Raw genomic sequence first — 18834 nt, 5'->3', positions numbered from 1 at the left:
AAAGCACTCCAGGTCACATGGCTTTTAAATAAATGTTACACATCACAGGAGAAAGTGTAGAAACAGAGTATACTTAAGGAAGTTGAAGGAAGTTGTGAAGTTTTTACATTTTCTGTGTTTAAACACTGCTCTTGTGTAGACTGATTTCTTGTCAAAAGATAAGTAAATCTAAAAAATCACATAAACCAACTGTGTTTACTTGAGATTCTGTACCATGGAGTTCTATGGGTGTGTGGAATAAGGCAGTGTAGTACAGTACCGAGCAAACTGCCATCTACACATTTGCTTCACATAAATGATCTGCCAGAAGGGTCAGCTATAACTGCTGTTACTTAGCCTTACTTCTTGTAACTACTGTTACTTTGCCTAATTGCTGTCCCAGCTGAAATTACTTTCGGAGTGCTGTTCTGATAGAAAATAGCTACTTCCAAGAACAAGTTCAGCCACACTGCTACTTGAGGAACAAACTATTCCCACTGGTTTTGTGCTGCGGGATCAAAATCATCCCTTCTTTTTAGGGTAATGGTTCCAACAGTTGTTGCTGTGGTAATAATACCATGTTTACTTCTGCAAGTAGATGTTGATGATGAGTTTTTGAAGGTGAATTTTTTTTTTTTTTTTTGTTAACTTTATTCTTGCAAATACTGTAGACACCCAAGACAGTCTTTTCATTTTCCTGTGTTCCTTATTTTGGAAAGGAAGTGTATAATCCAGCCTTTTAGTGGCTATTAATTGACGTATCTTACAATAAAAATACAAGATTCTTCCTCTGGTGTAGGCTAACAATATTGAAATATTTCAGAGTCTGTTTTAGGTAGTGTAGCAGCTGAGACAGCTGCAACTAATTCAGTTGCTTGTTTGGATTGGAAATTGTCACACAATAAGCAAACGACTCGATTGTTTTGTATAGGTTACTACCTGCCACATTCATTCTTCCAGCGATGATGAGATTGACTTCAAAGAAACTGGCTTCTCACAGGATTCTTCTTTGCAGCAAGTGAGTTGACTCTTTTAGCTGTATAATTTGTTCATATCTTTAAAATAAACAAAACAAAAAAATGCCCTGGGAATAATCTTTCTAGATTTGTATTGGTTGTGATAGATTTTTTTTTTTAAGCTTCTTTAGATGTGTTCTTATGCACCCTTTTACTTTATTGAGACCCTCAATGTGACTCTTAGCACACGACATGGCCTCTCGGTCCTTCGGTTTTTAAACTGAGATGGAACTGTGCATGCAGATGTCTGCTTGTTCTACCTGAGCCATTTCGTATGCTAGCTGCCTGGCTGAGCTGAACACAGTTTCTGTGACCTTTGTTCTTACTAGATGTAGAAGGTTGATATGGTGAATTCTATTTGCCATTTTTATGAAGCATGACAGAATTCTTCCAATAATACTGTTTGCAATATAAATCTCCTTTAACTCTTCCATGGATGGTGAAAGGGTGGGAGCTGCTGGTGTGTAGTTTTGTCATGCAAGACTACCAATAGATGCCTTGTACAAAGCATACAACTTGTTTGGACTGTTAACCAAAACCATATTTCTTTCAGCTAATGCTGTCTTTGGTACTTCTCACATTTTCTATACTTTTAATAACAAAGAATTGGGAGTGGTGGCTCAAATTTAGAGAATTAGATTCTTTTTTATCTGCTCTATGGGTCTTGTGCATGTATGGTCTGCTTGAATACCAGCATGATAAGTTGGATGCCATCTGAAGCAGCTCTAGTGAGAAAGTGAGATATCAAAACAGCTCTGTGCTTCTCATGCACCCCTTAATAATCCAGGCAGCGAACTTTCATAATCCCTTCATGTCGTGAGGCTCATGTCTTAATTTTCTGTTTATCCTGGTGACTGGCGTTAATGGCTGCACCCTGTGTCTTTCATTCCTGCACCTTTAACATCAGTAATAGTGAAGATACTTTACAAGATGAAGAGGAGATCTTAGTAACCAGCATAAAGATGAATAATGGTTTTATTGGGACAGTCAGTAATTGATTGTTGACCTACACAAGGCTGATTTCTTCTAGATGTTGAAGAGACACCATTATGTATGTATGAGTGATACGGCTAGCTATAAGTGCAGCTCATGCTTACTGGGTAGCTTTGTATCTCTAGTTAGTGTACTTCTGGATATTTTTCGGCTCATATCTTAATATTCATATTAAGAAATGCAGCTTGTTCTTTTACCTAATACGTTGTGTTGTTTCCCTGCTTCTTAAGGGTGCATTTGGAAGGATGCTGGTTAACTCAAGGTTGAACTAGAGATTGAGCTTTCTCATTAAGAGCTGCTGTTAGACTGGCTTTCAAATTAGTAAATGTAAGGCGCGTAGTTAGTATTACCATTAAAATTCAAAGGGTATGGCGTGTCCTTTTCCTTCTCTTATATTTAGATTAGAGAGGCTTTTATTTCTTTGGAGCAAAATGGGCAAATAGGATTTAGAGTATTATTAGAATCATTATATCACTGTCGTTGGTCCTGGGGTTGCCAGGCCTTTTCTGATTATCAGATGCAACAAATGACGTCCAATTTTATTGACCAGTTTGGCTTCAACGATGAGAAGTTTGCTGATCAAGATGACATCGGCAAGTGAGTATAATATTATGCTGGTTTTGACCATAGTTTCTGGACCTTTTTTTTTTTATATAGCGTATTTTGCTGTGGTTTTGGTGATGACAAATACCAGCCTTTATTGATGTGATGCAGTTGGCTATCAGTCCTGTCTTCTGGTACCAGAATGTGCTTGAGCACCCTTAAAAAGCCTCTCTGAGCAGTTTATATGAGAAAACAACAGCCGATCTTTCATTTGAAATGTCCTGACTGGGCCAATGTGAGAACATAAAGTTTGTCAGTGAAGAAATAATTTGTAGGTCTGTATAAATTGTATAAATTCAGTAAGTGGGCTCTTTTGGAGAGCACTTCTGTTTGCAGGCACAGTAGGACAGACTGCTCTGAATCAGTGTAGCAGAGCAGATGAGTTGCTTCTACTTAGAAGTGTGCCTATGAATCCATGCCCCGTTTCCTGTAGGGGAAAGTAAGGGCGAACATTATAAATTTACCTTTCTTTTTAAGGGTGTTGCAGCTGGGATGTAAGAACGTGTCTTGGTCAGGTTTTATGAATAACAAAAACAAATGAAAGAAGACAACAAAATAAAAACTGTGACAGACTTTCTGTTTTTTCGATTCAAAGTAAACTGATGCATAGTGAGGAGAGAATGGGAATTCTAACTGAAAACAGTACTGATTTAATTGAATTCATGGGTTGGGATGAAAGAAGATGCAGTTAAAATAGAGCAAAATCATTATTTGATGATGGTTTTTGGAAGTGTAAAAAGGCAATAACATGCAAGATCTTTGCTCTTATGTAAGATATGATTAGTAACTGATGGCTACCTGAAACTTGCATGTGCCTTCCAACAAGAAAGAGTTGGAAGTTCCAATAAAGCAGAGCTGCCTTATTATACCATGTGATCTGCTGGGAGGTTAGATGAAAATGGGTGAGCAAGTAGCTCAGGATACAGTGAAACTTGGCTAGAAGGAAGTGAATTTTGGCAAGGATGGGGGTTGGAACTCCTTTGTAGTGTGTATAATCTTGGTGGAAGGAAGATGATTTACTGAGACCTTGAGGTGACAGGTACACTGAGTTTAATTCAGTTGTAGATTAACTGCCTTTAAGATTATGCCTCTTGTGCAAGAATCAATTGCAGTTTAAATTACCTGCTTAGTGCAACTCCTAGCTAGGTGGGTATTCCTGAGGTGGATGGGGGCAGCTCCCGTGGTAGTGCGGCTTCATTTAACGCTTGGTCCTTTAGATCACTGATCTCGTACCTGCTTGGAGCAAGGATTAGAGGAAGAGAGTAGCACGTGCTCTAAATTGACTGCCATAGGTGACCAGAGAATGTTTTAACTCCTCCGATAGGTTATCCCACCTCTTCCTGTATTCTTGCTTCCCCCAGAGATTCAATTTGCCTGGTGTTATTTTTGATTTAGGCCAGATCTGTGATTTGGTAAAACTGCTGGAAAGTTTGATACGTGAACAAGTGTGAAGCCTCCAACTTAATGTGCAGCCTGGGGGGGGAGACAGGTTTAACTTCCATTTAGCAATTGTTTTAAAAAAACAGAGCTATTCAGTACTGTCTTAAGAAAACCTAAATTGATGTTTGGAAGCACTGGAAGCACTTCAGGAACCAACAGACTTCCTTAGTGGAATTTGCGTACTTGGTCTCATGCTGGGGATTACTGGCTCTTTATGTTTCTCACTTTCCTAGTCTGATAGTGTAAGTAAGGACTTGTGAAAGTGATGTGTCCTTGTGTCATAGCATCGTCTTTCCTTAGTGTATTTCATGCATCATTTATTTTGCAGCGTTTCTTTTGATCGAGTCTCAGACATCAACTTTACCCTCAATACAAATGAAAGTGTAAGTATGCATTCTTGTGCCTGCAGAAAAATTGCTGCCTCTTAAACTTCTGAGTGACCTTTAAGTTTTGTTAGTGGCTTTTGTTTATTGTTTTATGACGTACGTATAACGTTAGGAAAGTAACTACACCTTATTCCTGCCTTGTGGGGTTTTTCTAGTTAGATTACTTTATTGCTGTTCTTTATGGTTAATATTAAGCAAGTGCTTCTAATTTGTGTGTCCAGGTTCAAGAAAAGGCTTGGATCTAGTTAGTGCAGACTGCGCACGCATTTTGAACACAGACGCTGTTTCAGCATTCTGCCAAGATAGTGGTGACGGAAAGTGAAGAACAGAGACTTCTAGCATATGTGCTGCATGTCAGTTGAGCTGAAATGATACAAACTACAAACAATAAAGCTGGAATATTTGCTGTTGCAGTTTTGTGGAAAGCTCTTTGTTGTCACTTACTCACCATTCTGAATTGCGATGGAGCCTCCCAGCAGTTGTTGGATGAGTGCTCTCAGTGTGTTAGCGGTTGAGTAAAGCAAATTCCACTGTATGCTTTCCTGGGAAGCATAAAGCTGTCAATGTCTTCTGGTTTTCCAGTGCTTACTGGGTGGTGCTTTTTCTTCCCCACAAGTTAAAGATTCTCTTCAAACCAATCATTTATTTCCAAAATACTTGAAGTAGAATAATCAATTATAAAGAGAATTTTATATTTTTCCCGTATTTAGGGCAACATAGCATTGTTTGAGGCATGCTGTAAGGAGCGGATACAGCAGTTTGATGATGGTGGTTCAGACGAAGAAGACATCTGGGAAGAAAAACATATTGCATTTACACCAGAGTCCCAGAGACGTTCCAGGTAAGACATTTGTGTTTAGCACTATAGCGAGCCCTTTCTCAGGTTGGCTGTTTGCACAGGCTGTCCATCTTCATTTCCATTCTTTAGAGAAGATGGTAGAGGGATAACTATTGTCTTTGTTTGAGCCTTAATTTGCTTAACGTTGCTATCCTGACTACTCAGTTCTTTCTGCATCAAAGCACGTTTCCTTTTTTTTTCCCTCTGCTTGGCCCAAGGCAGCCCTACCTGTGTAGGCAGACCTTGCTATCCTACAATGCTACTAGGTTTGGAGTATCCACTTCTGTTGCCATAGTTGCACCTAATCATATTGCAGCTGTGGATAAAACTATACAGGCAGCTGCACTGAGGGAAAGGAACATCTGTTCCCCAGAACTCAGGGCTATGCAGCCTCCGATGGCTTCTGAATTTTGTCCCAGGATAGCTTTGGATTTTCTGACCTTCCTGTGATTTGAGTCCCAAACCACATGTGCTTTTTCTGTTGTGGCCTTTGGAGTGCATGGGGCTAAGCCCTGTACACAAGCAGTTGTTTTGTATGTTGGCATTGTGCATGCCTAGGTGATGTGTTTCAAGGATGCGCTTAGATATGTCATTACCTAACTGTTAATGCTGGTTGTGCTGACTAGGAAGGGAGATTCACCTCTAGGTTTCAAAATATATATGTAGGAGGACAGACTGGAATACATTTGGGTTTGTTTTCAAAATAACTTGTTGTCTTACATTGATCTTGAAAAGAGTTACAATTTAGCAATAACTGCTGTGTTTCTATTAAGCCTCAAACTCTCTAGCATTCTTTTGTGCCCAGGATCTAATCCCATGTAAACTGTCTCTTTGTTTTTTAAGTTCGGGCAGTACGGACAGTGAGGAAAGTACTGACTCTGAAGAAGAGGATGGAACAAAACAAGATCTGTTTGAATCGCACGCCAGTACGGAGGACAAAATGGAAGTAGACTTAAACGAACGTACGTAGCTTTTCTGCCAACTGCTTGGAATTATAGGAAGGTGCTACATTTAGCACAGAGTTATTTTGTAAGAGTTTTCCTCCTATTGTTTTTTATTCCAAGTATCTTAACCTCTCTCACTGTAAAGACCGTGTGCTGCACAGTTATGCAGGTACTGGGGAATCAAAATTCTTTACATGTCCTGAGCAAGTTACTGCAGTCTCTCTAAAATTCACACCTTACTCTTCAAGAGGGAAAACTGAGTAGAAATCAGAATGGGAAAAATGAAAATCAATTTACGTATCTCGTATGCTTGCATACCTGATAGGTTGTTAATCTCGGAGCATAAAGTATGGCTGTTCTTAGTAGAAGTTTTTCAGACCAACACTTCATCTTAAAATGTTCTTTTAAAACGCATTCTACAGAAGGGAAATAGATTTAGATCGGTGTCGTTTCGTATGTGAATAATCCTGTTTACAGTGTGTATCAGCAGGGCTCTTCCTTGGAAAATTAACTGTTGTAATTGGCCTAAGAGTTCTCATAATCAAGTTGTAAACTAAACTTGCTTTACTTAAACTGGCAACGTCTGTAGGCAAAAGCCCTGTGTTTATCTAGACTGTAAGGAATTAGAAACTACAATAGAAGGAATAGTTAAGGGTTTTCTTTTCTTTTGTCAGATTGGTGTCGTTGGCATCTGTGTGTCAAACAAGTTTTGATCCATGTGGGTCTCCTCCCATATCTTCCTGGGTTGGAATTTCTAATTGCTAGTCAGAGCTTCCTTTTCAGCCTGTTTTTTTGTATGTAAGTGTTGATGAAGAAAATGTTTCCCTTGGGTAGGTGATGTATTTTGAATTGACCTATCCTAAATTAGATTTTCTTAAGTCCAGACTGCTCCAAAATTTAATATCCCAGTAAATATTTTAAAGTTATAAGGGGTTTTAAGCTTTTCTGAAACTTAGCAGTGCTGCTAATGCATGAGATAGTAGAGACCGCCTGTACCTGCATTGTCTTGTTCATTTTCTGTGCTGAGGAAAATGTGCATAGGAAACTGAAGAAGGGATGGAAAACCTGAAGGTGCTGTTTGTTTCGTTTTTTAAGTGTAGAAACTAGCGCTGAAAATCGACAACAACCATTAATGTTAGGTTAAGGAGTAAAGTGCAACTGCACTTGTAATCTAATGTAGTTTTTGTGTTCCTCAGATTTATGCTATTGATTTTTCTCTCAGTACTGAGAGTTACCAATTCTGCCTTACTAGCAGAATTTCTCATAGAGAATACATTCGTGCTTTAACTACGTAGAGAATCCATTTGCATGTGCTTTAAAATGCAGTTAAGAATTTTGCTGCTCTTTTTGGAATGTGCACATAGAGAATGGGTGAGTTAGGCATATGTACATTTGTATTCTTCAAATTGGTTCCTAATAAATTTGCTGGTTGGTTTTCTAGCACCAAATTGGTCAGCTAACTTTGATGTACCCATGGAGACTGCGCATGGTACCAATCTGGATTCTGTTGGGTCTGATGTGTGGAGTACAGAAGAACCTATGCCAGCCAAAGAAACTGGCTGGGCTTCTTTTTCAGAGTTCACATCCTCCTTGAGGTAAGAACAGTGATGATACAGGGCGAGTATTGTTGGGGTGTGCCTCTACCCAAGGCTGTGTTGGAGGTGTTTTGCTAGTAATGCAGAGTGTGCTGGGTTCAAAGGCCTCCACACGTTATAGTCTTGTGTCTTTGTATGATCAATTTACACCAAGGTTTTTGTAGTGTAAGTGGATACTAAAGGGTCATTTTAGAGGACTTTTGAAGATTATTTGTGTGCTTGAATATTGGTCTCTGCCCGGAAATGGTCTACAACTTCTTTGGTATAGGCTGAACTTAAGGAACAAGTGTAACTGTTGAATGTGAAAGCCATAAAATGTTGATGGTGACTCTGTTTTGTCAGTACTCTAAACAAATTTTGTTTAGAAAAAACAACACTGGACTTCTGTTTAGGATGCCTTAGGCAACAACAACAAACCATACATGGTTACATAGGTATAGTGTCTAGAGCAGGCAGCTTTGTACTATTTTGACCGTACCTGATATATGCTTTCTTCTTTTGGTGTGATCAGTACATCAGAAATAATTGAGGTCCTCTGTGTGAGAACCTAATCATCCCTGTAGATGTAAAATTTGAGTTGCCGTATACTGTCAATCAAGAACTGATTTCTTATCCTGTCAGAAAATCCTTCTTTCTGTCTGCCTGGCTCTCAGTTGTCTATCAGGGCTTTAAACAGCTTTGATATAAGTATGATTTTCCATTGTGAAGCACTAAATTGTTTCATGTTTGAGGGAAGGAAGTTGATAACAGGATTACAGGTTTATAAATGAAGACATGGAGTTGCCATGTTAGTGGATTGAGAAGATGAAATGCTTCCATCATGTACGGAGTAGCAAGTGGTCAAAATTTGTATTTCGAATTACTGCACATTGGAAGAACTTGTAGCTATGCTGTATATACCACTGAGCAAACAAATTAAGGTATACAACTTCTGCAGTCGTTGATAATTAGGGCCTGTGTTGACAGTCTCAGCAGAGCACTGGATTTTCAAGGTTGCAAAAAGTCCATTAGAAAAGTAGCTGAAAATGGTGGAAACACTGCGAGGAGCCAGCAACAGCTGTGTGCCTTGCAGCGTCTCCTTTGCAGGTAAAAATAACAGCAGGGCAAAACTTACCCTCACTTGGCCCCGTGCTCTGGTGGGTTTTGCATTACTGGGCTGCTGTTTAGGATGCCTTAGCCAAAACTCTTGTGAACTTGGTGTCATTCAGGTTCAGTAATGCTTGAGGCTTCGTGCCTTTGAAAGAATCGAATACGCCTTTCATTCTGTTGTGTTTAGAACTTATTTTTACTTTGTATTTGAAGTTCGACAGATTCCTTAAGAAGTAATTCTCCTGTGGAAATGGAGACAAACACGGAGCCAATGGATCCCTTGAGCGCAAATGCAAGTGGTCTTGCAGCACAGCTGGAAAGTGAGTACATTGCATTCAGAATTGCAAATCAATTCATTTCTGATACTTGTACCGAAGAAAGACCTTGCTGAACTATAGAACTCTGGATCCAGAGACCTCTCATTTGGTTCTGTTCTTCTGCTAGCCAACGAGAAGGACTTGTAAAAGAAATTATGAAGTTCATTGTTGGTACTGTCTCTAAAAAGCTGTCCTATCATGAGCAGGGAAGCTAAATCTCTTCTGTTAGAGAAGCCCTGCGTATGGCAGCTCTTAGCTGAGCTGGTGCCAAAGAAAAGGGGTAGCCTCTGATCACTTCCTATGTACAATAGATCAGTAGCCTCAAAGTGTTCAAAATTCCCATTTCTTCTTTCTCCTTTGCAAATTATTTTCTCCATATACATATACTTTTTGTTCTTTGCATGTGAAACGATTAAAAGTCAAACCAGCATTAGTTAATTTTCTGTGCATATTAGCAGACAGAACTCAAAATGCAGATGGGAAAGTCCAGGAAGACTGGACTTGTCAGAAGCTTGCCAGTACTTGGGGATTTACTGGCAAACCATATAGAGTAAAATTATGCAATGATTTGGGCTGTACAAGAGCAAACTGTGTATACTCATACTAATGTTTTGGCCAAGCAAACCTACTGCAGTAACCACATAACCAGGCATGTAGTAAAGTACTTGGTTTCTTCCAGCCCCAGGAAGTGTTGCTATGGAGGCCAGCTCAGATGGAGAGGAGGATGCAGAAAATGCAGACAAGGTAACAGAAACTGTAATGAATGGCAGCATGAAGGAGACACTGAGCCTTACTGTAGACGCTAAAACTGAAACGGCTGTTTTCAAAAGGTGAGAATTTACTCCTTCTGTATTGCCTTCCCGCTCTTGTTTTACAACACTGTCATCAGAAAGAGTTATAAGTGATAATTCCTAAGTGTCTAACTAGAACCCTTTTCCTCCAAATGTAATTGTCTTGAGACTTTATTTCCAGTTAATTACTAGAATAAGATTTTTCTTATCAAATCTGATTTTTCATTGGAAGGTTAGCAGTAGAAGACTGACCTCATTTTGAGCCTGATGCACATTACCACGCCATTTCAATGTACATTAAAATAATGGTACAGTTGTAGATTAAAGCCAAAGCCTTTTAAACTTTGCGCTGAGTATTTGATTTGGAATTTGGTCTCTTGTGTGTGAAAGGAGGTTGGAAGGGAGAGATGGAATGGCAGCGAGGCACTGCTCTTGAGAGTAATTAGTCAGAAATCTCTCTTCTTGTTCTCTAGCTCTCATTCTTCTGTTTCCTATGTCTTAGTTTTAAATGATGAGAAGAAATTTTCTATGTGTTTTAGGGATTGTTTAATAGAGCCTCCATCTTTCCAAATTAAAAACTTCCCAGTTCCTATGCTGTCCTTAAATGCATCTTAATTCTAGCTGTCCTGTTAGTAGATAAGTACGGCTGATTCTGGAAGCTCTGGGAATTGAAATGTAACAGCTTTCAGTCACTCTTGTTTCTGTCCTTCTGAATATCTAAGTAATAAATTGTAACTCACATCAAGTGCCATGAGATGCTTTTCCACGTTGGGGGAGGGAGTGTTTCTGACCGCACAGCACTTAGAAAATCAAGTGGCTGTTAGAGAAATTGAACCTCAGCAGTTTATTGGAGCAGTGTGACTCTGGAGTGGGATATCATGGCATCAGAACGACTTCTTGACTTAGTAAATGATGCACCTTCTCTCCAGTTCGTTCTGTATTTTAAAGAATACTTTTATATGGTCTGCACTTCTGTTGTTACATTTCAGTCACGGTTGGATATCAGTGGTGCTGTTACATTTAAATGGCTTTAAATGACAGGTTCTGTGGCCTCTGATAAGAGTGCAGAAAATGAAGTTAATATGAGTAGGCAGCACACGGTGGCGGTTGCTGCCTGTCGTCATGTAGTTCTTTGCCTGAGCTATGGATCTTCGCAGCTGAAAGGAGAGAGGTGCAAAGGGAGGGAATATGAATCTGGGAGAGGGGATGTTAAGTGTGGAAGAGAGCTGAAGGGATGAGATCTTAAATGTGGACTGCTTAGGTCCATTGTAGAGATAATTGGTCTCATATTGGTCAGAGCTCACATGGCTTTCTTTGAACCTACTTATAAATATGTCTGGACAGCAAATGGGAAACAGTTATTTTTATCCAGAGGAAATTATATTTAAAAAATAAAATAAAATTCAATTCAGATGAAGAGTGGAGATCACACTCTGACCTGTGTATCTGGCAAAGTGGGTGCTCTCAGACCTAAGTTCTGCATAAGTTTCTGCCAACAGAAGATGGATGGTGATTAAATCAGTGCTGAGGAGAAGCATCGTAAAAACAGGAGCTGCTGTGCGGAAAGCTGCAAAGGAGAAAAATGGCTTTTGAGTTTAGCTCATAAGGGAGGAGAAGTTGAGAAGGAGAAGGGAGGCTACCTCTTTAAAAATAATTCCAAAAGAAATTTAGAAAAGGCCCGGTGTTTGTGGCAAGTATTTCAGACAAAGAGTTTTGATGCAAATGAGGTAATAAATCAGATGGAATAATGGGTGTTGGTGAGTGTTCACAAGGATAAGATGTTATTTTATAGGCTGCGTAGATTTAAGGATGTGTAGGAGGAAAGGGAAGGATTCTTTGGAAGAGTGAGGGTGCATTGACAGGAGAGCTGTAAGAGCAGGAAGAGAAAACAGCAATGACTTTAAAATGCTCCTGATGACTTTGCTAGACTTACTGCTGCAGGAAGCAACTCGGTCATCTGTAGAGCTGCCCTTTGCCCTTATAGGTGTACAGTTAACTTTGTACATTAATGTGCTAATCGGGGCCTGAATCAATGGGACAAGGTGGGAAGCCAGAGCTTTTGTGCTTATCTATAGTAGCAAAACACAAGTGTGTTTCCCAGTGTGAGTGCACTGCCTTTCCACCCAACTGTGTTCATTTTCATGTCTAAGAAGACGCTGATGAATTGAAATAGAGCAATTGATGGTATACGCAGCATATATGCTTCATGCTTTGCTATGTAGTCTTCAGGTAGTTTACTTACAGAAATGGTGATGAGTGATTCTGCTAATTTGCTTTACGGGCAGACGTTGTCAATTCCAATTTCTAAGGGAATCTTGAATTTCTTTTATACTTTCTTCCTTCTGTTTTTTGCATACTTATGGCTTCAGAGTGTTGAAATCCTATCGGTATGTACAGCAAAGGATTGTAACCCTGATTGTTACCGCTTTGGGCTTCACACACATTCCTTATTTACTTCCTGGTTGTATTTGTAATCATTGTATTTCCTGCATTTTTATCCAGTCAGTTTGTAATGGTTTTGAACGCCGGTGCCTTAATAAGTGTTTGTTAAGTCCAGAATCATGTGCCTGATCTTCATGTTTCAGTCATAATTTAAAATCCATTTGCATGTGAAACACCAAACCCTTCTCCCTATTTTCTGCTGTTGTCTGAAATGTATTGTAACTTAATAATCAAACTCACAAATTAAATGCCTTGTTTCCTTTCATGTAGTGAGGAAGGAAAATTGTCTACCTCGCAGGATGCTTCTTGTAAATATGTGGTAGAGGAGAATGCAGAGGTTGCAGAAGAGGCTCCTTCGGCTTTGCAGCCCGCTAACAGCAGTCCAGAGCAGAGGTAACTGCACTCAGAGATCCTTTCAACTCTCTTAAGTAGCAGCCCATACATTTTTCTATGCTAGAACCAATCTAAAGAGGTCTGAGTTTAATTCAATCTACACTTGCATCTATTTAGAAGATTCTTACAGCTGTGTTGTCCAGCCATGCTGAGATTCTTGAGTTGCCAGAAAGGTTTTTGCCTTGTATTAATTGACTTGCTAATATTGTTGTAAATATTTCTCTTCTCCCTCTGTTCTGTTCTATGTGTCAGTTAATAATACAAACTTGAAGATAATTAAGAAAGCTATGATTGGAAAAAGGGGGTACATTTGACTTTGTCCTGAGCATTGACATGAGGCGGGGCTGCCGTTTCTCATGCTGTGTTTGTACTGCAGGACAGCTGCAGTTGTGTGGAAGGGAAATGCCTCATCACGTTTGTTTAATTGTGAACTAGTCAAATAATTGCCTCCAGTTTTGAATTGCTTACTGTTTGCACCTTTGTCTTCATGAGGTATTAACCTAAATACTTGTGGATTTGGAGAAAACTTCTCAAGGTACATAAATTGTTTGCAATAAAGCTTTCTGGAGCAGTCTGGATTGCTCAGCATATGTGTTGGAGGAAAGAAAATTTGGTGCTTTGGCAGGTTGGCTGCTGGTGTGTAGTCTTGGAGAATAGTGGCTCAGTAAACAGCTCAGAGGTGACAGCTGTCAAACAGAGAAAGTTGTTTGTAAACACTGTAACAGAGAAGAATTTAAAGCAGGTGAGAAGAATCCCACCCTTGAGAGTGGTGCTCGGTGAGAGCCTTGCTCAGGGACTTAGGTCCGAGCAGTGTCTGGCAGAGGTAGCTTCCAACTGCTGCTGTGCAAAAGTAAGGACAATTTTGCACTGCTTCAGCCTCCTTCCTGACAGAAGTCTCAGATGGCTGGAACTGATCGTTGAAGGCAGAAAGCTGCAGTTGAGCTGGTCCACACAAGCTACGCAGCTCAGACAAGGGGAAGAGAGCCTTATTTCCCATACTTAGTACATTTGCCTAGAGATTAATTGCACGTTTCCTCTGGGAACGAATGGCTTGTTGCACATCACGGTATTACAATTCCAAAAGATTGTGCTGGCATTAATGCTGGCATTTCTTAATCCAGATAGAATTTAGTGCGCTAAAAGGAACTGTGCTGTCTTAAGTAAACCCCTTGTAAAAGGAATACGTGTTACTCAGTTACTGAATTCTGAGTAATCCCTGGGGTCTGTTCCTCCTTTTTGGGGAGCTGCAGGAGTTCTGACCAGGAGCATATTCTGAAGGGAGGGGGGATTTTGCTTAACTAAAAGCAATTCCAGGGATTGCTTTTGTCTTGCACTATAGACAGGAGTATGATTTTTGAATATATAAATATGCAAAGGTGTATTTTAATAGTTAACTTACAATAGCTTAAAGGGTATTTTCTCGACTTCCACGGACACAAAACTATTATTAGAGGCACTCAGTATTTCTCACAGAAATGTTCTGAACGTGTTAGTTATTTGGTAAGACTGTAGGCACCACTGCACTCTTTGCTTTCCAGTCAAGAGAAAATTTAAAGCTTTTGGTAGCCGAGATTGAGAAAATAGCTTGACATGTAATACAACAGAACTCTACTGAATGTTTTGATTATACTCTGTGGGAACTAAAGGGTGCGAGCCTATTCAAAACCAGAGATTCTGTCTGTTTGGGACTAGTTTGAGCAGGTACATTTTGCATCTGGGACCTGAGATTACACTGAAATTTTTTGGTAAGCCTGAACTTCCTAGTCTGCATGCATTCATTAAACTTAATCAAGAAATTGATTCTAATTGGAACGGAACTGCAGAAACACAGAAACTCAGTCTTCCATGGCCTCTTTTTTTTTATCTAGAGGTGTTGTTTTTATCAGTGCAGTATTTCTAGCAGTGCTAAGCGTTATGCGATAGGGAAGAAAGAACTGTGTGGGTACTTGCCTTCTGTGGTGATTGCCTTCTGAGTAAAGATGCTCGTCTTAACCGGCAGAGGGCTCTCAGAGCCAGCAGTTCCTCGGATTGCTTTTGGGTTACAGGGAATCTCGAGGAACTCCTTTCACGGAATGTGGCTGGCTTCATTACAGCTCAGTGATTTCTCTAAAGGTGACTGTCACAGCAGATCCTCATATATGTACAGAACAAATATCTAGATAAACCGAATTGTACTTTTGGGGCTCCATGCATGCGTGACTAGTGGGAGGAGTCCCTAGGTAGGTCTTTGGCTGGTGGCCGTAATAATCATCTCTGCTAGGAACCCTTTTCTGCCATGGGTATTTTCCAATTAGTGCATAGCTTACTGCTTTCTGAACTGTCAGCACTCCTCTCTGTGCAGCACTTGTTTCTTACCTTACGGGTATCTCTAAAAAGTGTTTAACTTTGTCTAGTGCTGTCTGTCTTTTTATCTAATGTGTACATATTTTTTCTTAATGAGTGTTTTTAGTGCTTAGCAGCCAAAGACTTAGCTAGGGGGACTCCTGCTGGTCATGTGCATGTAGAGCACGGACCCAAGAGTGGCTTCTCTGTGATGTACACCATCAGAGAACAGGAGTTACAGGTAACTTTTCTCATGCGGTTCCAAATGGTTTTTATATTTGTTAAAGGAAGCTCCACGTGTGTTCAGCAGACTTGCGCTAAATGGAAGCTGAGATATTTTTTCTTTTGCTTTTGTTGCTTGCAGTTCTTAATGTTTTTACTCACAACTGATTTGCTCTTTTCATCTGCATTATACCAGAGCAACTGAACTCACATGTTTACCCAAGCTTATCTAGAACTGTATATTCTGTTCCCATTTTCACTCTTACAGGTTTGCTCTTTGACTTCTTCCATACTTCATCAGCCTTTCATAGTAATGGACTGAAGTTCAAAGTATTAGTGAAACAGCAGCTTATAAACTTAATCAGCAAAGCGGTCTTTTTTCCTGTTGTGTCTTAGCTGCTTGTTTTCAAATGCAAACTGAAGTATCCCAGCATCATCTGTTGCCTCACAGAGTAAGCTGTGGAGAAGTCTCAGCAGCATGCTGTTTTTTAGGGGGAGAGATCAGCAGCTACAGAGATCATTCAGTAACTCATTGAGGATCAAACACATTTCACTAGTATGCTGAGCTACTTTGGCTATGCCAAACTAGATAGAACTCCAGAAAAGGATGAGTATGTAATTAGCTCGTTCCCTCTTTTTAGCTCTGCGGAATTCTGTTCTGAAAAAGTTTAATTATGCTTGCAGGAAAACTTGTGGTTTTTGGCTTCCCTGTGGGGCAAATGTTTAGAACCTTGTAATCTGAATTGTAGAAATCAGTAGATGGGAAGGAATGTCACAGCCTTTGCTTGTGACAACCTTGTCTGAATGAAACTTCCCAGGGACCCACAGAAATCACAGAGTCCAACTTCTGCACACCAGGACTTAACTGTATGTTTGAGCATTGTCTAAATGCTCCTTGAACTTGGGGCCATGCTCAGCACTCTGGTGCAGAACCTTACCTTAACATCCCCCTGACCCTCCCCTGGCACAGCTTTGTGCTGTTTCCTTGGGCCCTGTCGCTGTCTGTCACACGGAGCAGAGCCCAGCGCTGCCCCTCTGCTTCCTGTGAGGAGCTGCCTCCCCTCAGCTCCTCTGCTCTGGGCTGAACAAACCCAGGCACCTCACCTGCCCCTCACACACCTTGCCCTCCAGACCTTTCACCAGCTTCATAGCCCTCCCCTGGATGCTCTCTAACAGTTTTATGTCCTTCTGGCATTGTGGCACCCAAATGACATGCAGTGCTGGAGGTGAGGCCGCACAGCGCAGAGCAGAGCAGGACAACCCCTCCCCTCACCTGGCAGCAGTGCAGGGCCCGGTGCATTCCCTTTGGGCAACCAGGGCACACTGCTGGCTCACATCAACTTGCCACCAGCCCGAACAGCAGATCCCTTTCTGTGCAGCTGCTCTCTGGCTTTTTTTCCCCCACTCTGAATATTCAGCCAGGGCTGACCGATCCCAGGTGGGAAATGCAGCTCTTGTTGAACTCCACATGGTTGGTGATTTCCCAGTGCTTTAATCTGTCAAGATCTCTCTGCGAGGCCTCTCCACCTCGAGGAACTCAGCAGCTCTTCCTGGTTTTGTTACTTTAGCATTGTTTGCAGATCTGGGCATGTGGAAAATATATATATATATATATATAAAGAAATTGACACCAGCTGTTTCTTGTACACTTACATCCTTTTTTGGCCTCTTAGGACTGATCAGCGCACCCTTTTAGGAGAGACATCTGTTAATGGCCCTGTATGATATGTGATGTCTACTGCCTTGGCTGAAGAAAATGAACTGATACCCGGGTGTTTGAGCGTTTCTTGAGGATTTCATCTAGAGCCTGTTGAAGCCAGTTACTGCTGCACTAATTTTGCAAGGGATCAGGACCAGCAACATTTATATTCTAGATTTTAAGACATTGTACAGAAATTCATAAGTGTAAAAATATTGCACATTGAGAAATACCAATAATTTTTGCGTATGTTTATATTGTATTGTTCTAATTAACGGGTGGCCTGTGAAATAAGATCCTGCTGCCCATGTAATGATGACAGTAGTGTTACTATAGTTAAAAATGGCTGTAAGAATAGTTTTATAAAAAAAAAAGTGAATACACAAATCTAATGTATTTGAGACATGACTATTTGACGATTAGTGTGACCAAAGTATTTAGCAGGTTTTCATACATTTTTCACCTTGTAAAAAGAGGAAAACAAACAAACAAATGAAAAACAACCAAAAAAACCACACCTGAATTCATGTTTCTTTCGGGTCGGCGAAGAATTGTAGAACTGAAATGCCCTATAAACGTTATTTTGGTTGTTTTAGCTTACAGAAGTGGTTTAAAAGAGAATTTTGGTGTTCTACATTTTACAACAGGTTTTTTAATTGGTAATTGTTTTCTGTATTGTTTAAAACAGATCAAAAATGTAAGTCTATTGGTAGAGATTTTAAGTATTTATTGCTACAACTTAGTTGACAAATTGATACTACTATGAAGCCAATGTTCTGTTAAATCTAGTTTGCTTGAAACAATACCTTCCAGGTGAAACACGAGAATATTTGAAGTGCACATGGCTTGTTGTGTTAAGTGATTCACCTGCCTTTTTAACCCATTCACCACGATTTACTTTAATCCCGAGCGTTCTGCGATGGAACATTTCAGAACAATCTGCGTATTTAAAGCGCTGTAATCCTCTTAGACGAGTCAAGTCCATGCAATGCCCGTGCTGCTAATGGAATTACAGTACACGCATCGTAAAAGTATGTAGTGTTCTTTGAATACGAATTCTGGCAGCGGAGCATGTTAATTGTTACTTTCACTGTACTGATCTGTGTGAGGCTTTCATTTGTATGTTCTAAACCAGTTTTTTTTTCGCAGCTGGTTTGTGTATATATATATAGTGATTATGGAAACGAATTCTGTGTAATTTATAATTTTCTATGTCAGTGTACAATTCCGACGGCCTTCTCAAACAAACGGAAGCAATATTCTGTATATTGCCACACTGTCTGGTGAAAGGGTTAAAGTACTTCACCTCCTGCACTTTTAGATGCAAATCCATTTTTATTTCTGTAAGAATTATATTCCTTTATTTTTACATCATTTGTTTTCCTGACCAGTATTTAAAGCCAAAAGGATACTCTAAACAATGGCCAACGATTGATTTTAGGAAGCGTCCCCAGCAACGTGCCTAAACATTACATTGCGTACAGAAATAAAACGAAAGGAGAAAAGTCCAATGGCGTTGCGCTGACTGCTTCCTGTCCTGCATCTTCGCAGCAAGCGTTAGGAGCAACGTGTTGCAAGCTCATCGGCTGTGTGAAAACGGAGAGAAAACATGAGGGTAGAAGGCATTGGGATCTGTAGTTGCCTTTTCACTTATATGGATCGTGATGGAATTGAGTCCTTTTATGTTGTTTAATTGCGGAATTGCTTCCAGTTGCACCTTTGCCCAAAGCGTCTCCCGTTAATGCTGAGGTTGGCAGTTGTCCTT

At 40.2% G+C, this 18834-nt stretch overlaps 1 protein-coding gene across 10 annotated transcripts in view; it reads left to right on the top strand.

The window, feature by feature from the left end:
- PPP6R3 (protein phosphatase 6 regulatory subunit 3) overlaps positions 1 to 18580 on the top strand; it is a 45262-nt gene extending 26682 nt beyond the window's left edge. For 4 of the 10 annotated variants that reach the window (XM_015863794.2, XM_015863793.2, XM_032445184.1 and 1 more), the window contains 11 exons: positions 911 to 997; positions 2488 to 2585; positions 4360 to 4414; positions 5128 to 5258; positions 6099 to 6217; positions 7641 to 7794; positions 9097 to 9203; positions 9880 to 10030; positions 12361 to 12378; positions 12704 to 12826; positions 17044 to 17472. In XM_015863794.2, coding sequence (XP_015719280.1) covers positions 911 to 997; positions 2488 to 2585; positions 4360 to 4414; positions 5128 to 5258; positions 6099 to 6217; positions 7641 to 7794; positions 9097 to 9203; positions 9880 to 10030; positions 12361 to 12378; positions 12704 to 12826; positions 17044 to 17095 — 1095 coding nt within the window. In that variant the 3' untranslated portion in view covers positions 17096 to 17472. Of the gene's footprint in view, positions 1 to 910; positions 998 to 2487; positions 2586 to 4359; positions 4415 to 5127; positions 5259 to 6098; positions 6218 to 7640; positions 7795 to 9096; positions 9204 to 9879; positions 10031 to 12360; positions 12379 to 12703; positions 12827 to 15266; positions 15390 to 17043 lie in introns of all 10 variants that reach the window. The other 6 variants (XM_015863795.2, XM_015863792.2, XR_004307609.1 and 3 more) reach the window with 5 other exon arrangements.
- Positions 18581 to 18834: the final 254 nt, after the last annotated feature.

This window comes from Coturnix japonica, chromosome 5 (genome assembly GCF_001577835.2).
Source record: "Coturnix japonica isolate 7356 chromosome 5, Coturnix japonica 2.1, whole genome shotgun sequence".
Taxonomy (NCBI): domain Eukaryota; kingdom Metazoa; phylum Chordata; class Aves; order Galliformes; family Phasianidae; genus Coturnix; species Coturnix japonica.
The sequence above is the reverse complement of the archived record's forward strand: the minus strand, read 5'-3'. Positions and strand labels throughout refer to the sequence as shown.